This window comes from Sturnira hondurensis, unplaced genomic scaffold (genome assembly GCF_014824575.4).
Source record: "Sturnira hondurensis isolate 20B ecotype Veracruz unplaced genomic scaffold, ASM1482457v3 Scaffold0015509, whole genome shotgun sequence".
Classification (NCBI taxonomy): Eukaryota; Metazoa; Chordata; class Mammalia; order Chiroptera; family Phyllostomidae; genus Sturnira; species Sturnira hondurensis.
This window is the reverse complement of record NW_028088140.1, coordinates 9,469,258-9,480,326: the sequence shown is the minus strand read 5'-3', so window position 1 is coordinate 9,480,326 and position 11,069 is coordinate 9,469,258. Positions and strand designations below refer to the sequence as shown.

The 11,069-nt window shown below is 51.3% G+C and overlaps 1 protein-coding gene across 2 annotated transcripts in view; it reads left to right on the top strand.

Moving 5' to 3' along the window:
• Positions 1 to 875: 875 nt before the first annotated feature.
• Positions 876 to 11,069, top strand: part of TEAD4 (TEA domain transcription factor 4) — a 38,636-nt gene continuing 28,442 nt past the window's right edge. For both annotated transcript variants that reach the window (XM_037064724.1, XM_037064725.1), the window contains exon 1: positions 876 to 958. In XM_037064724.1, the coding sequence (XP_036920619.1) occupies positions 952 to 958 (7 nt within the window). In that variant the 5' untranslated portion in view covers positions 876 to 951. The remainder of the gene's footprint in view (positions 959 to 11,069) is intronic.

Here is an 11,069-nt window from a genome sequence, read left to right as displayed (position 1 = left end):
CTGCTCCGGGTACTTCACTGAGCATAATGTCTTCAAGGTTCATCCATGTTGTGGCGTGTGACAGAATTTTCTTCCTTTTTATGGGTGAATAACAGCCCATTATATGAATAGAACACACTTTGTTCATCAGTTCATTCATCTGTGGACATTTGGGTTGCTTCCACCTCTTGGGTATTGCGAATGGTGCTGCTATAAACGTGGGTATGCCCATCTCTCTTCAGGACCTGTTTTCAGTTCTTTTGGATATGTACCCAATGGTGGGATTGCTGGATTACATGATACTTCTACTTTTAATTTTTTGAGAGCCCTCTATATTGTTTCCTACAGTGGCTGTTCCATTTATATTTGTGCCAACAGCACACAATGTTCTGTATCCTTTTTGCCCATATTGATTTAATGCCAGACCATCTTTGTCCTTCACTCCCCAGCCCCCTGTCTGGGTTCTTAGAGCTGGGGTCAGAGAGTGCCCTGGTCACTGTGCTTATTAGACAGGCGGGAGGCTAAGGCCTGCAGAGCAAAGATGACCTGCCCCAGGGCCCCGGCCTTTTGGTCCTCCTGGCCCTTTTGTGTCACTCTCTGTCCCCCTGGCCTTGTCCCTCCAAGCTCCTGCACTGTTCACGGCCGGGGCTCCGCATTCCCTGGGTACCCCTGCCCCGTGGTCCGAGTAGTTCTTCCACCAACACTGTGGTTTCTGCCCAGACAGGTCCAACAGGCGCTCCTCCAAGCGGAGCCTTGGAGGGCACGGCCGGCACCATTACCTCCAACGAGTGGAGCTCTCCTAACTCCCCTGAGGGGAGCAACGTCTCTGGAGGCAGTCAGGCATTGGACAAGCCCATCGACAACGATGCGGAGGGGGTGTGGAGCCCGGACATTGAGCAGAGCTTCCAGGAGGCCCTGGCCATCTATCCACCCTGTGGCCGGCGCAAGATCATTCTGTCAGATGAGGGCAAGATGTACGGTAAGGACCCTGTTGGGCTAGGGCGGCCGGCCCCTGACCTCGTGGTCCAGCTCTGGAAATAGAACCTAGGCAGGGTGTGAGGCCAGCAACCTTGGGGTCCCCTCTAAGTGATGGAGGGGCAATGATCTCTTGAGGCTTTTTATCAGGTGGATACTGCTTTCTTCTGAGCTGGGTTTCCAAGGAATGGGAAGGCATCTGAGGAGAAACCTTTGCGAGTGTGAGGAGCTGCAGTGGTGGGAGACTTGGGAAAGGAGTAAAATACTGGAAAATCCCACAAGCTGTCCCACAGGCCTGGCTTTACAGGCTGCTGGAGCCATTCATTCCCTCCTTCGTGAGCCTTCTATATTTCAGGTACAGAGGGCAGATCTAGTCCCACTCCCAGTGTGTGTTTTGGGGGGTTGTCGAGCACACAGAATGGACTGTGGACTGCAAGGCAGACTGGAGCGTTTCAGCAGGGATTCCAGCTGAGGAATTCCAGCTGAAAAGGCTTGCTCTTCTGAGGGTCTGAGAGTGCAGAATATGCAAAGACAGAAACACTTCATATCCAGCAGCCGAGTGGGAAGGACCAAGTGGTCTACCTGGGGCCAAACTGACTTTCGGGTGGAAGAAAGGGTATTTGGGAAACTGAAACAAAAACTGAACAGCTGCTGGAAGGCCCAGATCAGGCTTCCATTCCCAGTGGCAAGTCCCCCAGTACCCGCAGCTTGAAGCACTGGCCTTGGGCAGGAGCTGAGAGGGTCTCTGTAGCTGGCAGAAGCCCCTGAGGACAGCGGGCTCTGCCCTGACTTCCAACGAAGCAGCTGTAGCCCAGGGGGCTCCATTCCATGTCTCTACCCAGCCACACTGGAGCCCCTGTCCCAGCACAGATCCTCTGCCAACTGTTTCAAGAGCACTGTGTGAGGGGCCAGTAGGGACCATTTGTCTCCTACAGCTGTTTTAAGAAATGACCACAAAGTTGGGGGGCTTAAAACAACAGAAACTTACTCTCTCACAGTTCAGGAGTCCTCGAGTCTGAAATCAAGGTGTCTTCGGACGGGTCCCTTCCGAGGGTCTGAGGGAGGATCCACTGCATGCCTCTCTCCTGGCTTCTAGTGCTTGCTGGCCACCCTGGCTTGTCCAGTCTCTGACTTGGTGCCACATGGCTGTGCTGTTTCTGTGTCTGACCCTGTGTGTCTTCTCATATTCTTGTAAGGATACCAGTCATTGGACTAAGGGCCCACCCTAATCTAGTATGACCTCACCTTAACTAATTACACTGTAAAAACCCTATTTCCAAAGAAGGTCATGTTCTGAGGTTCTAGGTAGACAAGAATTTTGAGGGAGACACTATTCAACATAATTCAACTGACTAAATTCACACCTGGCTCTGGCTGGTGTGGCTTAGTGAATCGAGTGCTGACGTGTAAACCTTGGTCACCAATTTGATTCCCAGTCTGGGTACATGCCTGGGTTGTGAGCCAGGTCCCCAGTTGGGGGCCTGTGAGAGGCAGCCAATCGATGTATATCTCTCCTACATTGATGTTTCTCTCCCTCTCATTGTCCCTCCCTTCCTTTCTCTCTAAAAATTCATAAATAAAGTGTTTAAATTCACATCTGATTTGTTACTGGCCCAGCAAGTCGTGGAGCCCTCAAAGCCTTTCTGCATTATGCTTTAACATACTGCCTTCCCTATGAGGCCGAAATGAGGTCTTCTCTTTTGCTCGTTGGGCAAGCAAACTCCTTTTGGGCTAGGCCCTAGGTCTGCTCCTCGATCACCAGTAGGTAAAACTGCTTGCCTCTCCTAACCAGCCTACCGCTGCGGTTTTGCTAGGTTCCCACCGAGTCTCTCTTACTTTCATGGGCACCCATGCCCTGGGTCAGCTGTGTGTACCACCCCTGCTCTGATCATTTCCTTTCCTGATGGTTGCTTCTCACTTTTGGTCCTATGGAAGCTTTGTGGGAGAAACGATTGATATGTATGGAGCACCTATTAGGTGCCCGGTGTGGGATTGGGTGCTTTATGTAGGTCACCCCTGTGGAGCTGGTGAGGGTCAGAGGCTTTTGGACCCTAGGCTCTTCCTGCTACTTTGGTGGAGAGTAGGATGGTGTTGATCATGCGCTGAGGTGAGAGGGGCAAGGGGTGTGCAGGGAGAGCTCATAGTTTAGCTGGAGAGCTGTCAGGGCCCCTGGTTGGGGAGCCATAGGGTGGCCAGGACACTGCAGGGAGAGAGCAGAGGTTGCTGCAGATATCTGGAAGGCCCATGGAGATGGCAGAATGTGGCAGGATCGGCAGACATTTATATGAGTGCCACGGTGCACCAGGCTCTGGGTGCCAGGCTGTTTCTTTGTGTGTGTGGCAAAATATACATAACATTGATCTTTAAGCATTAGCATGCAGCTCAGTGGCACGAAACACATTCACATCGTTGTGCAACCAGCACCACCATCCACCTCCAGAACTTTTTTCTCATCCCCAATGAAACTTGCGTTCCCATTCAGTGGGACCCCTCGTGTAGCCCTGCCCCAGCCCCCAGCAGCCACCACGCCACTCATATTAGAGGTGCCTCGTGTAGGAGAAGTCAGGCAGTGTTTGTCTTTTTTGTTTCTGTATTACTTCACTTAGAATAGTGTCCTTATGGTTTACCCGTGTGTGTCACGTGTCAGAATCTCCCTCTTTTTTAAGACTGAGTAACATTCTGTTGTGTGGCTAGAGCACATCATGTTTATTCATTCACCTGTTGGTGGACATCAGGGTGGATCTCAGTTTTATGTAGTTTTTATGGGTAGATATTCCTACTTACTTTACCTGTAAAGGAATTGGGTTAAGAGACTTTACCTTCTGTCTCCCGCTGATTGCGACTGAGCCAAGGTTTGGTGAATCCAAGCCTGCAGACTTTTGACAGGCCCTGGGTTAGAGTTGTTCATCAGGAGGAGAGCTGTAGAGTTGGGGGCAGGGTATAGACTGGGATGAAAATGGTGTTTGGCAAACTGTCCTGGCCTTCTTGGTGTCCACTGTGGAGACAGACAAGGAGAGGCCCAGAGTGAGGGGGTGGCTCAGAAGAGGACCTGGGAGGAGAAGAGGCTGAGGCTAAGGAGCCTCTTAATTATGCTAAGACAGGAGCACTCAGTGGCCTCTGACATCCATTATCTCTTTAATCTTTTTCATCTTTTTGAGGGAGGGAGAGAGGAATTGCTGCGTGCAGAGGCAGAGAGAAGCTGAGAGGCCAAGAATTTCTCCCATAGTTTCCTAGGTGGTAAGCAGGAGAGCGGGGCTAGAACCCAGTTCTCCTACCCCTCACACAGTGCTCTCTGCTGTACACAGTGCTGTACAAAGCCTCCCACCTGCTCCTCTCTCCTCCCCTGCTTGGTCTCCTACTTAGCCCCAGCCCCAGGTGGGTCAGGCTCTGGGAAGGTGCTGGCAGCTGCTTGGCAGTGTTGGTGCCTCACCCAGCCGCCACAGCACCTGTCCACCATGCGTACAGATCTTGCTGGGGTTCAGATGCTGGCTTATCCTCATCTCTTCTTACCAGGCATGGGGCCTGGGCCAAGGCACGGACTGAGCAGGGAGTTGATGGAGGGGCTCTCAGTAGGGGCTCTCGTCCAGCTCGAAGGATATATATATCTCTGAGGTCAGCCCCAGTGTGTGGGATGGACCCCAGGGAGGTGGAGGAAGAGGGACAAGCTGCCAAGCTGACTCAGGCATCATCTCACTGAGGCTGCTGTCCTCCATCTTCTCATCTTCCTTTGGAGACCCTTACTCCTGTGCCAGAGTCCCCCAGAGCCCTGGTGTTACTCTCCCCCCACTCCCACATCCAGAGGCCATCAGGTATTTTCCAGGTGGGCCAGCCCGGTGGAGCATAGGGTGGGAGCTGAACACAAGCAGGCAGGAAGCAGATGTGGGTGGGAGAAAGAATGCACCGGCTCTAGGGTGCCCCGAGGAGGGTCTGGACCTGCAGACTCTGCAGACAGCAGTAGACCTTGCCCCCAGCCCTGGTCTGGCACACCCAGAGAGAGCAACATGCTGACCTGGGCCAGGCAGACATGCAGATCACATGCAGAGCCTTGGGACAGATTAGCACCTGTTATTTCTGAGCCCCACCTCCCACACTGTGAACTGGCTCCTGGACCAGGGCTGTGAGCCCTCTCCTGCTCACGGCTGCTTTCATTTTTGCCCCGTCACTGTGTGACCCTTGCCCTGACACTGACATGCTGGTCATTTTGACTTCCTTTAGCCAGGCCTGGGCTCTGGCCCCATAGGCAGGTGTAGGGAGGTGAGTGTGGGGCAACTTTTCTCCTCCATCTGCCCTCACACTCTGCCTTTCCCTCTCCTGGCAGCTCTGCCCTGGCCCTGCTGTCTTGCTTTCTCCCTACTGCTTGCAAGAGGCTGTGGCTGGTTCTGTCTTTCTCTGTGCATATAGCCAGTAAAGCAAAGGGCTGGGTTATCTTGCAAGTTTTCTGGAAGGCAGTGGGGCTTGGGCTGGTGGAGGAGCGAGGTGTGTCCTCAGGCAAGGGAAGAGAATGCCATTGACCCAGAGGCGGGACTTTGTGTGGTGACTTTGGGAGAGTTGGACAAGGCACTGTGATAGAGGACTGTCAGGGTAAAGGGATCCTCATTTTGGATGTGTCAGAGCTAATGAGAGGCAGAGCAGGGACTGGACCCAGGTTGGAGATCTTGTCACTAAGGTGATGGGGGACACAAGTCAGGGAGCTTCATCCGAGCTTCTCCTCCCACCACCTCGTTCTGTTCCTTGGATCCTTCGCTGCCCTTTGCTCTGTCACCTTTGGTTTTCAGCTCCTCTGTGCTCTCCTTTCCAGGCTAGACCCAGACTTCATGCTTGTGGAGGCCTGTGATGTGAGCCGAGGTTCAGATCCACTGCCCCAGTAGCCACTGTGACCCTGGGCAAGCTGTTTAACCTTTCTCAGCACCAGCTTCCTCAATTGTGAAATGAGATGATAATGGTACTGCAGTTTTTGGGAGGAAGCGTACTTATGCATTTATTTTATGGTGGGGAAATATACATTACATAAATTTCATCGTTGTAACCATTTTTAAGTTCAGAGGCCTTAAGTGCATTTACATTGCTATACTGCCATCACCGCCTCCATCTGCAGAGCCTGCTCATCCTCCCCAGCAGAAACTCCACACACAGTTCGGCACTTGACTCCCCATTCCCTGCTCCTCCAGCCCCGGTAACTTCTGTTTGATTTTCTGTCTATAAATTTCACTATTCTAGGTACTTCATAGTAGAGTCATACAGTATTTGTCCTTCTGTGACGGACTTACTTCACTGAGCACAAAGTCTTCGCGGTCCATCCGTGTTGTGGCGTGTGTCAGAGCCCCGCTCTTCTCTGTGCTGCATTGTAAGGAGGTGCCACGTCTCCTTTATCCATTTGTCTGTTGGTAGACACTTGGGTGTCTGCCTTTTGGCGACTGTGGATACTGTTGCTGTGGACATGGTGTGCAGGTATCTGAGTTTCTGCTTTCACTTCTTTTGGGTGTGTACCTAGAGGTGGATTGCTGGATCACACAGTATCTGTGTTTAACTTTTTGAGGAACTGTGAAACTGTCTTCTACTGTGGCTGCACCGTTTTTCATTCTACAGATACGCACAGGGGTTCCAATTTCTTTATATCCTTGTTAACACTTGTTGTTTTCTGTTTTTAAATTATTTTATTATATTTTTAAGTTGATTTCATAAGATGTTTTTTTTTAAATTTAATTGTTGTTCAGATACAGTTTTCTGTCTTTTATTTCCATCCCAGCCCACCCCCCTAGTGCTCCCCACCTCCCTCCCATTTCCACCCCCCTTAGTTTTTGTCCATGTGTCCTTTATACTTGTTCCTGTGAATTCTTCCCCTTTTCCCCTGAAATTCCCTCCCCTCGCCCCTCTGGTCACTGTCAACCTGTTCTGTATTTCAGTGTCTTTGGTTATATTTTGCTTGCTTGTTTGTTTTGTTGTTTAGCTTCCTGTTAAAGGTGAGATCATATGGTATTTGTCTTTCACCGCCTGGCTTATTTCACTCAGCATAATGCTTTCCAGTTCCATCCATGCTGTTGCAAAGGGTAGAAGCTCCTTCCTTCTTTCTGCTGCAGAGAATTCCATGTGTATATGTACCATAGTTTTTTTGATCCATTCATTTACTGATGGGCACCTAGGTTGCTTCCAACTCCTGGCTATTGTAAATTGTGCTGCTATGAACATTGGGGTGCATAGATTTTTTTAAATAGTCATGTGGCCATGAAGTGTTAGCTCATGGTTTTGATTTGCATTTCCCTAAATATTAGTGATGCTGAGCATCTTCCCCTGTGTTTTTGGAAGAGGGCGTTGCGTTTTAGTGTTGCTGCTGGAATGAAAGCACATGAGAGGCCCAGTGAACAGCCCTGGGGCATGGAGCTGGAAGGGATGTCTCCAGGCCCTCAGGAACTCCTATTTGATTGAGAGAGTCAGACAAGAGCTCAGTGACTTTAGCCAAAGATTGTGAGGAAGGTACAGACCCTGTGCACCAGGGCCTGGAGGGAGGAGTGGACACACCCTCTTGGGTGGGGATGAAGGAACCTTCTTGGGCCGGTGGCCTTAAAGCCTGGGTAGGGTTTCACCAGAAGCCCCAGAGCCCTCCAGGGACAGTGGTGGTAATAGCTCAGATGTCAGGCCTGATGACTGCCTTCTCGGGCTTCAGGCACAAGTTTCCCCACAAATAGCCTCCTCCTTCTGCAGGTGTTTATAGCTTCAGCTGATCCCTGGGCATTGGGATTAGGGCTGGTTGTGGAGGAAGGGCCTCCTCCCTGTGCTAGCCTGCAGGGGCCAAATGGAGAACTAACTGGGTGGGGAGGCTCCTCTCTCAGGTTCTCAGCCCATCTCAATTTTGAAGACTAATAACGTCAGTTATAACAAGACCTTGTTAATGATATGAACAATAATAGCTGTCTCTACTGGCTTTCTCCTAAGTGCCAGGAGCTTTACTTAGTGTGCTTTATGTCATTTAATATATTCGTGGCCCAGAGGGAGAACTGGTGCGGAAAGGGAGTCAGTGCAGAGGGAACGAGATACAGAAATAACCTGTCTCAGATGGGACTTTGCAGGTGGGATAACAATTTTAGTGGTGATACATGGCTGAGGAAAAGCCTAGGGTGGCTGTCAGGGTGTGTGGGGAAGGCTGGGTCACCCCTGCAGACCCTGCATTGGGAGTGCCCCTGCCCCCAGCCTGTGGTGGGGTCCCCTTCCACATTGGCAGGCCTCCCCACTGGTGGGGTGGGGCCGGAGATGTGAGCTCGGGGCTGTTGGACACATGTCCTCTGACAGATGGGCCACAGTCTGTGGCAGCGTCCTTCCCAGCCCCACCCAGGTCCTTTCTGGAATTGGCCAAAGCCACCTGCCACACAGCAATGTCCAGCTGCCCAATGAGTCTCCACCAAGGTCCAGGCTTGCCTCCTGCCACACTTAACCCCCAGAGGGGAGAAGGGGTTTTATAGACCTGGGACAGGATACAGGTCTCTTTCCCTCCTACTGACTCCTGGATTTCTCACTAGTTTCTGACTGCCCTTGCCCTTCTTGTCTGGCCTTCACTGGGGTTTCAGGGTTCTACCTCTGGGTACATTCTCCCTTCTACCCCTGACTCTGTGGGCCTCCTCTGTTTCCATTATCTAGGGCCCATTGGCTGCCATCAGCTCTAGGAACCACTGTTCCTGAGGCAGCGACAAGGGGGTGGGAAGGCAGATTCTTGGGCCCAGATAGTTGGCTCTCCCTCCAGGTCCTAGGGCAGGGCGTGGAGTAGTCAGACATCATCACCGAGGACTGACTTCGTGCACAGACTCAGAGAATTGGGGATGGAGGCAGAGAGGAGGGACGGAATGGTGTCTTGCAGAGGAGGCAGCCAGCTCGGCCAGGGGAGGGCATCCGTAGGAAAAAGCAGTCATTGTGTCACAGTCGCAAAGCCTCAAAATGGGTGTTTCGTGGCCTCTGGGGCACTGAGACATGGCATGGCGGCTCTCTAGGCCTCAGTTCTTTCTTCCTTACACTAGATAGGACCTCTGGGGTCAGCCGGTGCAGCCCCTGCTTCTGAGAGAGAGGGCTCTTCATCCCATGTTAAAAAGAAATAATGCTGTGCAGTAGTTAAGAGAGAGACTCTGGAACCAGACTACATGGATTTGAATCTCAAACACTTGCTGGCCTGTGACCTTGAACAAGTTCTGAACTTCCCTACAGAGGGAAGGTGACAGTACTGGCTGCACAGAGCTGATGTGAGGATTGAAAGGATCCTCAGCAAATAAAGCTGATGGACTATGTGTTCTCTCTTTGCACACATATCTGGCACATGCAAGGGCTCAGTAAATGTTCATTATTGTTACTACAATATTATTACAAGAGTGAAAGAAACTACAGCAATTCCCTATGTATATGTAAACCTGGATCAGATGCCAGCTGGCCTGGAGGCAGTAGAATGACTGGGTTGACCTCTGGAGGGCCTCTGGTTGCGAGAAGGAAGCTATGTGGTCCCTCTTGGCCCAGTATACCCACAGAAACCCAGCACTTCACTTCCACCCAGGAGGGAATTCTCAACTGCTAGCATCACCTCCGATAAGCAGAATGAGACTAGATGAAAGCTGTTTGAGATGAGCCAGCAATGGAGAGGAGGGTCCAGCTCCGCAGAGAGGGAGGGAAGAAGAACAATATGAAAACTACACAGCCAGCTTACCTAGACCGAGACCCCTTGAGTTTGGCTTCTTGGCCCCACGGCTGGCCTCTTGCCCAAGTTTGGGATGGCCTGTCTGGCAGCAGAGCTCCTGAACACTGCAGCAGAGGGTGGAGGTGCTTGTGGAGCTGGATGGGGCTCCTTGCACAGGAGGTGGGTCATCTGGGATGTCTGGAGGAAGGGTCTCAGCCAGTGGCAGGCACGTGCCCCCTCAGCTGCCAAAGAAGAAACACCCCTGTGTTGGGGGCCAAGAGTCCCCATTCACTGGACGTCTTCCCTGTGCAAGGTGGTGAGCCACTCGCAGTGGCTGAGCCAGGGCTCAAACCTAGGCAGTTAGTCCTGGATCTGCTGGTGGATGATCCAGGTGAGATTTTCTGACCCCTGCACACCCCTCTTTGCCAGTTTCCTCATCTGGCAAAAAGGTATAATTGTCTGCCTTTTTGTAAGGGGGGAGGTGGGTTTTCTATGAAGTTAAATGAGGCTCATGCTTTAGGACCCCTCCCTTGCACAGGCCCCTTCCAGGTCATAATCTTTTTATTTTTAGTTTAAATTTGTAAAGTAGTTTTATTGAAGTACAGTTGCCATATAATAAACCACAAATATTTAAAGTAGAAATTCAATAAGTTTTGATAAATGTCTATACCTGTGAAGCCATCACCACCATCAAGAGAGTAAACGTCTTGACTTCTGGCTAAGGTGGAGGCATAGGTAGATTCACCTCTTCACACAAGCAAAAGAACAACAACAACCAACTTAAAAACAAAAAAGAACCAGAACTGCCAGAAAATCGAACTGTATAGAAGTCTGACAACCAAGGACTTAAGGAAGAAACATTCATCCAGACTGATAGGAGGCGCGGAGACTGGCAGCTGGGGCAGAGATGATGCGTGGCAAGGCTGTGGTCAGAGTACTGGGTGGGTGAGGCGGCAGCTGGCAGTCCCACATTTGTGCTTGAATAAACTGGGAGGAACAACTGGGGAGTGAGAGACCACGCAATTCAGGGTTCCAGTGCCTGGGAAATAAAACCTCAGAACCTCTGGCTCTAAAAACCCATGGGGGTTGTGGTGGCGGGATAAGCTGCCAGTCTCTCAGGAGAGTCCACTGGAGGGGCCCAGAGGGTCCTAGAACATACACAAGCCCACCCACCTGGGAATCAGCACCAGAGCAGCACCTGGAAGGGTGCCATTCACTTGCAGGAAGCAGAGGAAATGACCGAAAGCAGGGTGAGAGCCCAGCAAGTGACATTGTTCCTTCTCTGACCCCTCTCCCACATATAGCGCTGCATGGTGTAGCAAGTTGACCCGCCCTGGAGAATACCTAAGACTCTGCCCCTTGCAACATAACAGGTGCACCAAGACAAAGAAACATGGGCCAAGTGAAAGGACAGATGAAAACTGCAGAAAAAGTTATGCAGTGAGTAGATAGCCAACCTATCTGATGC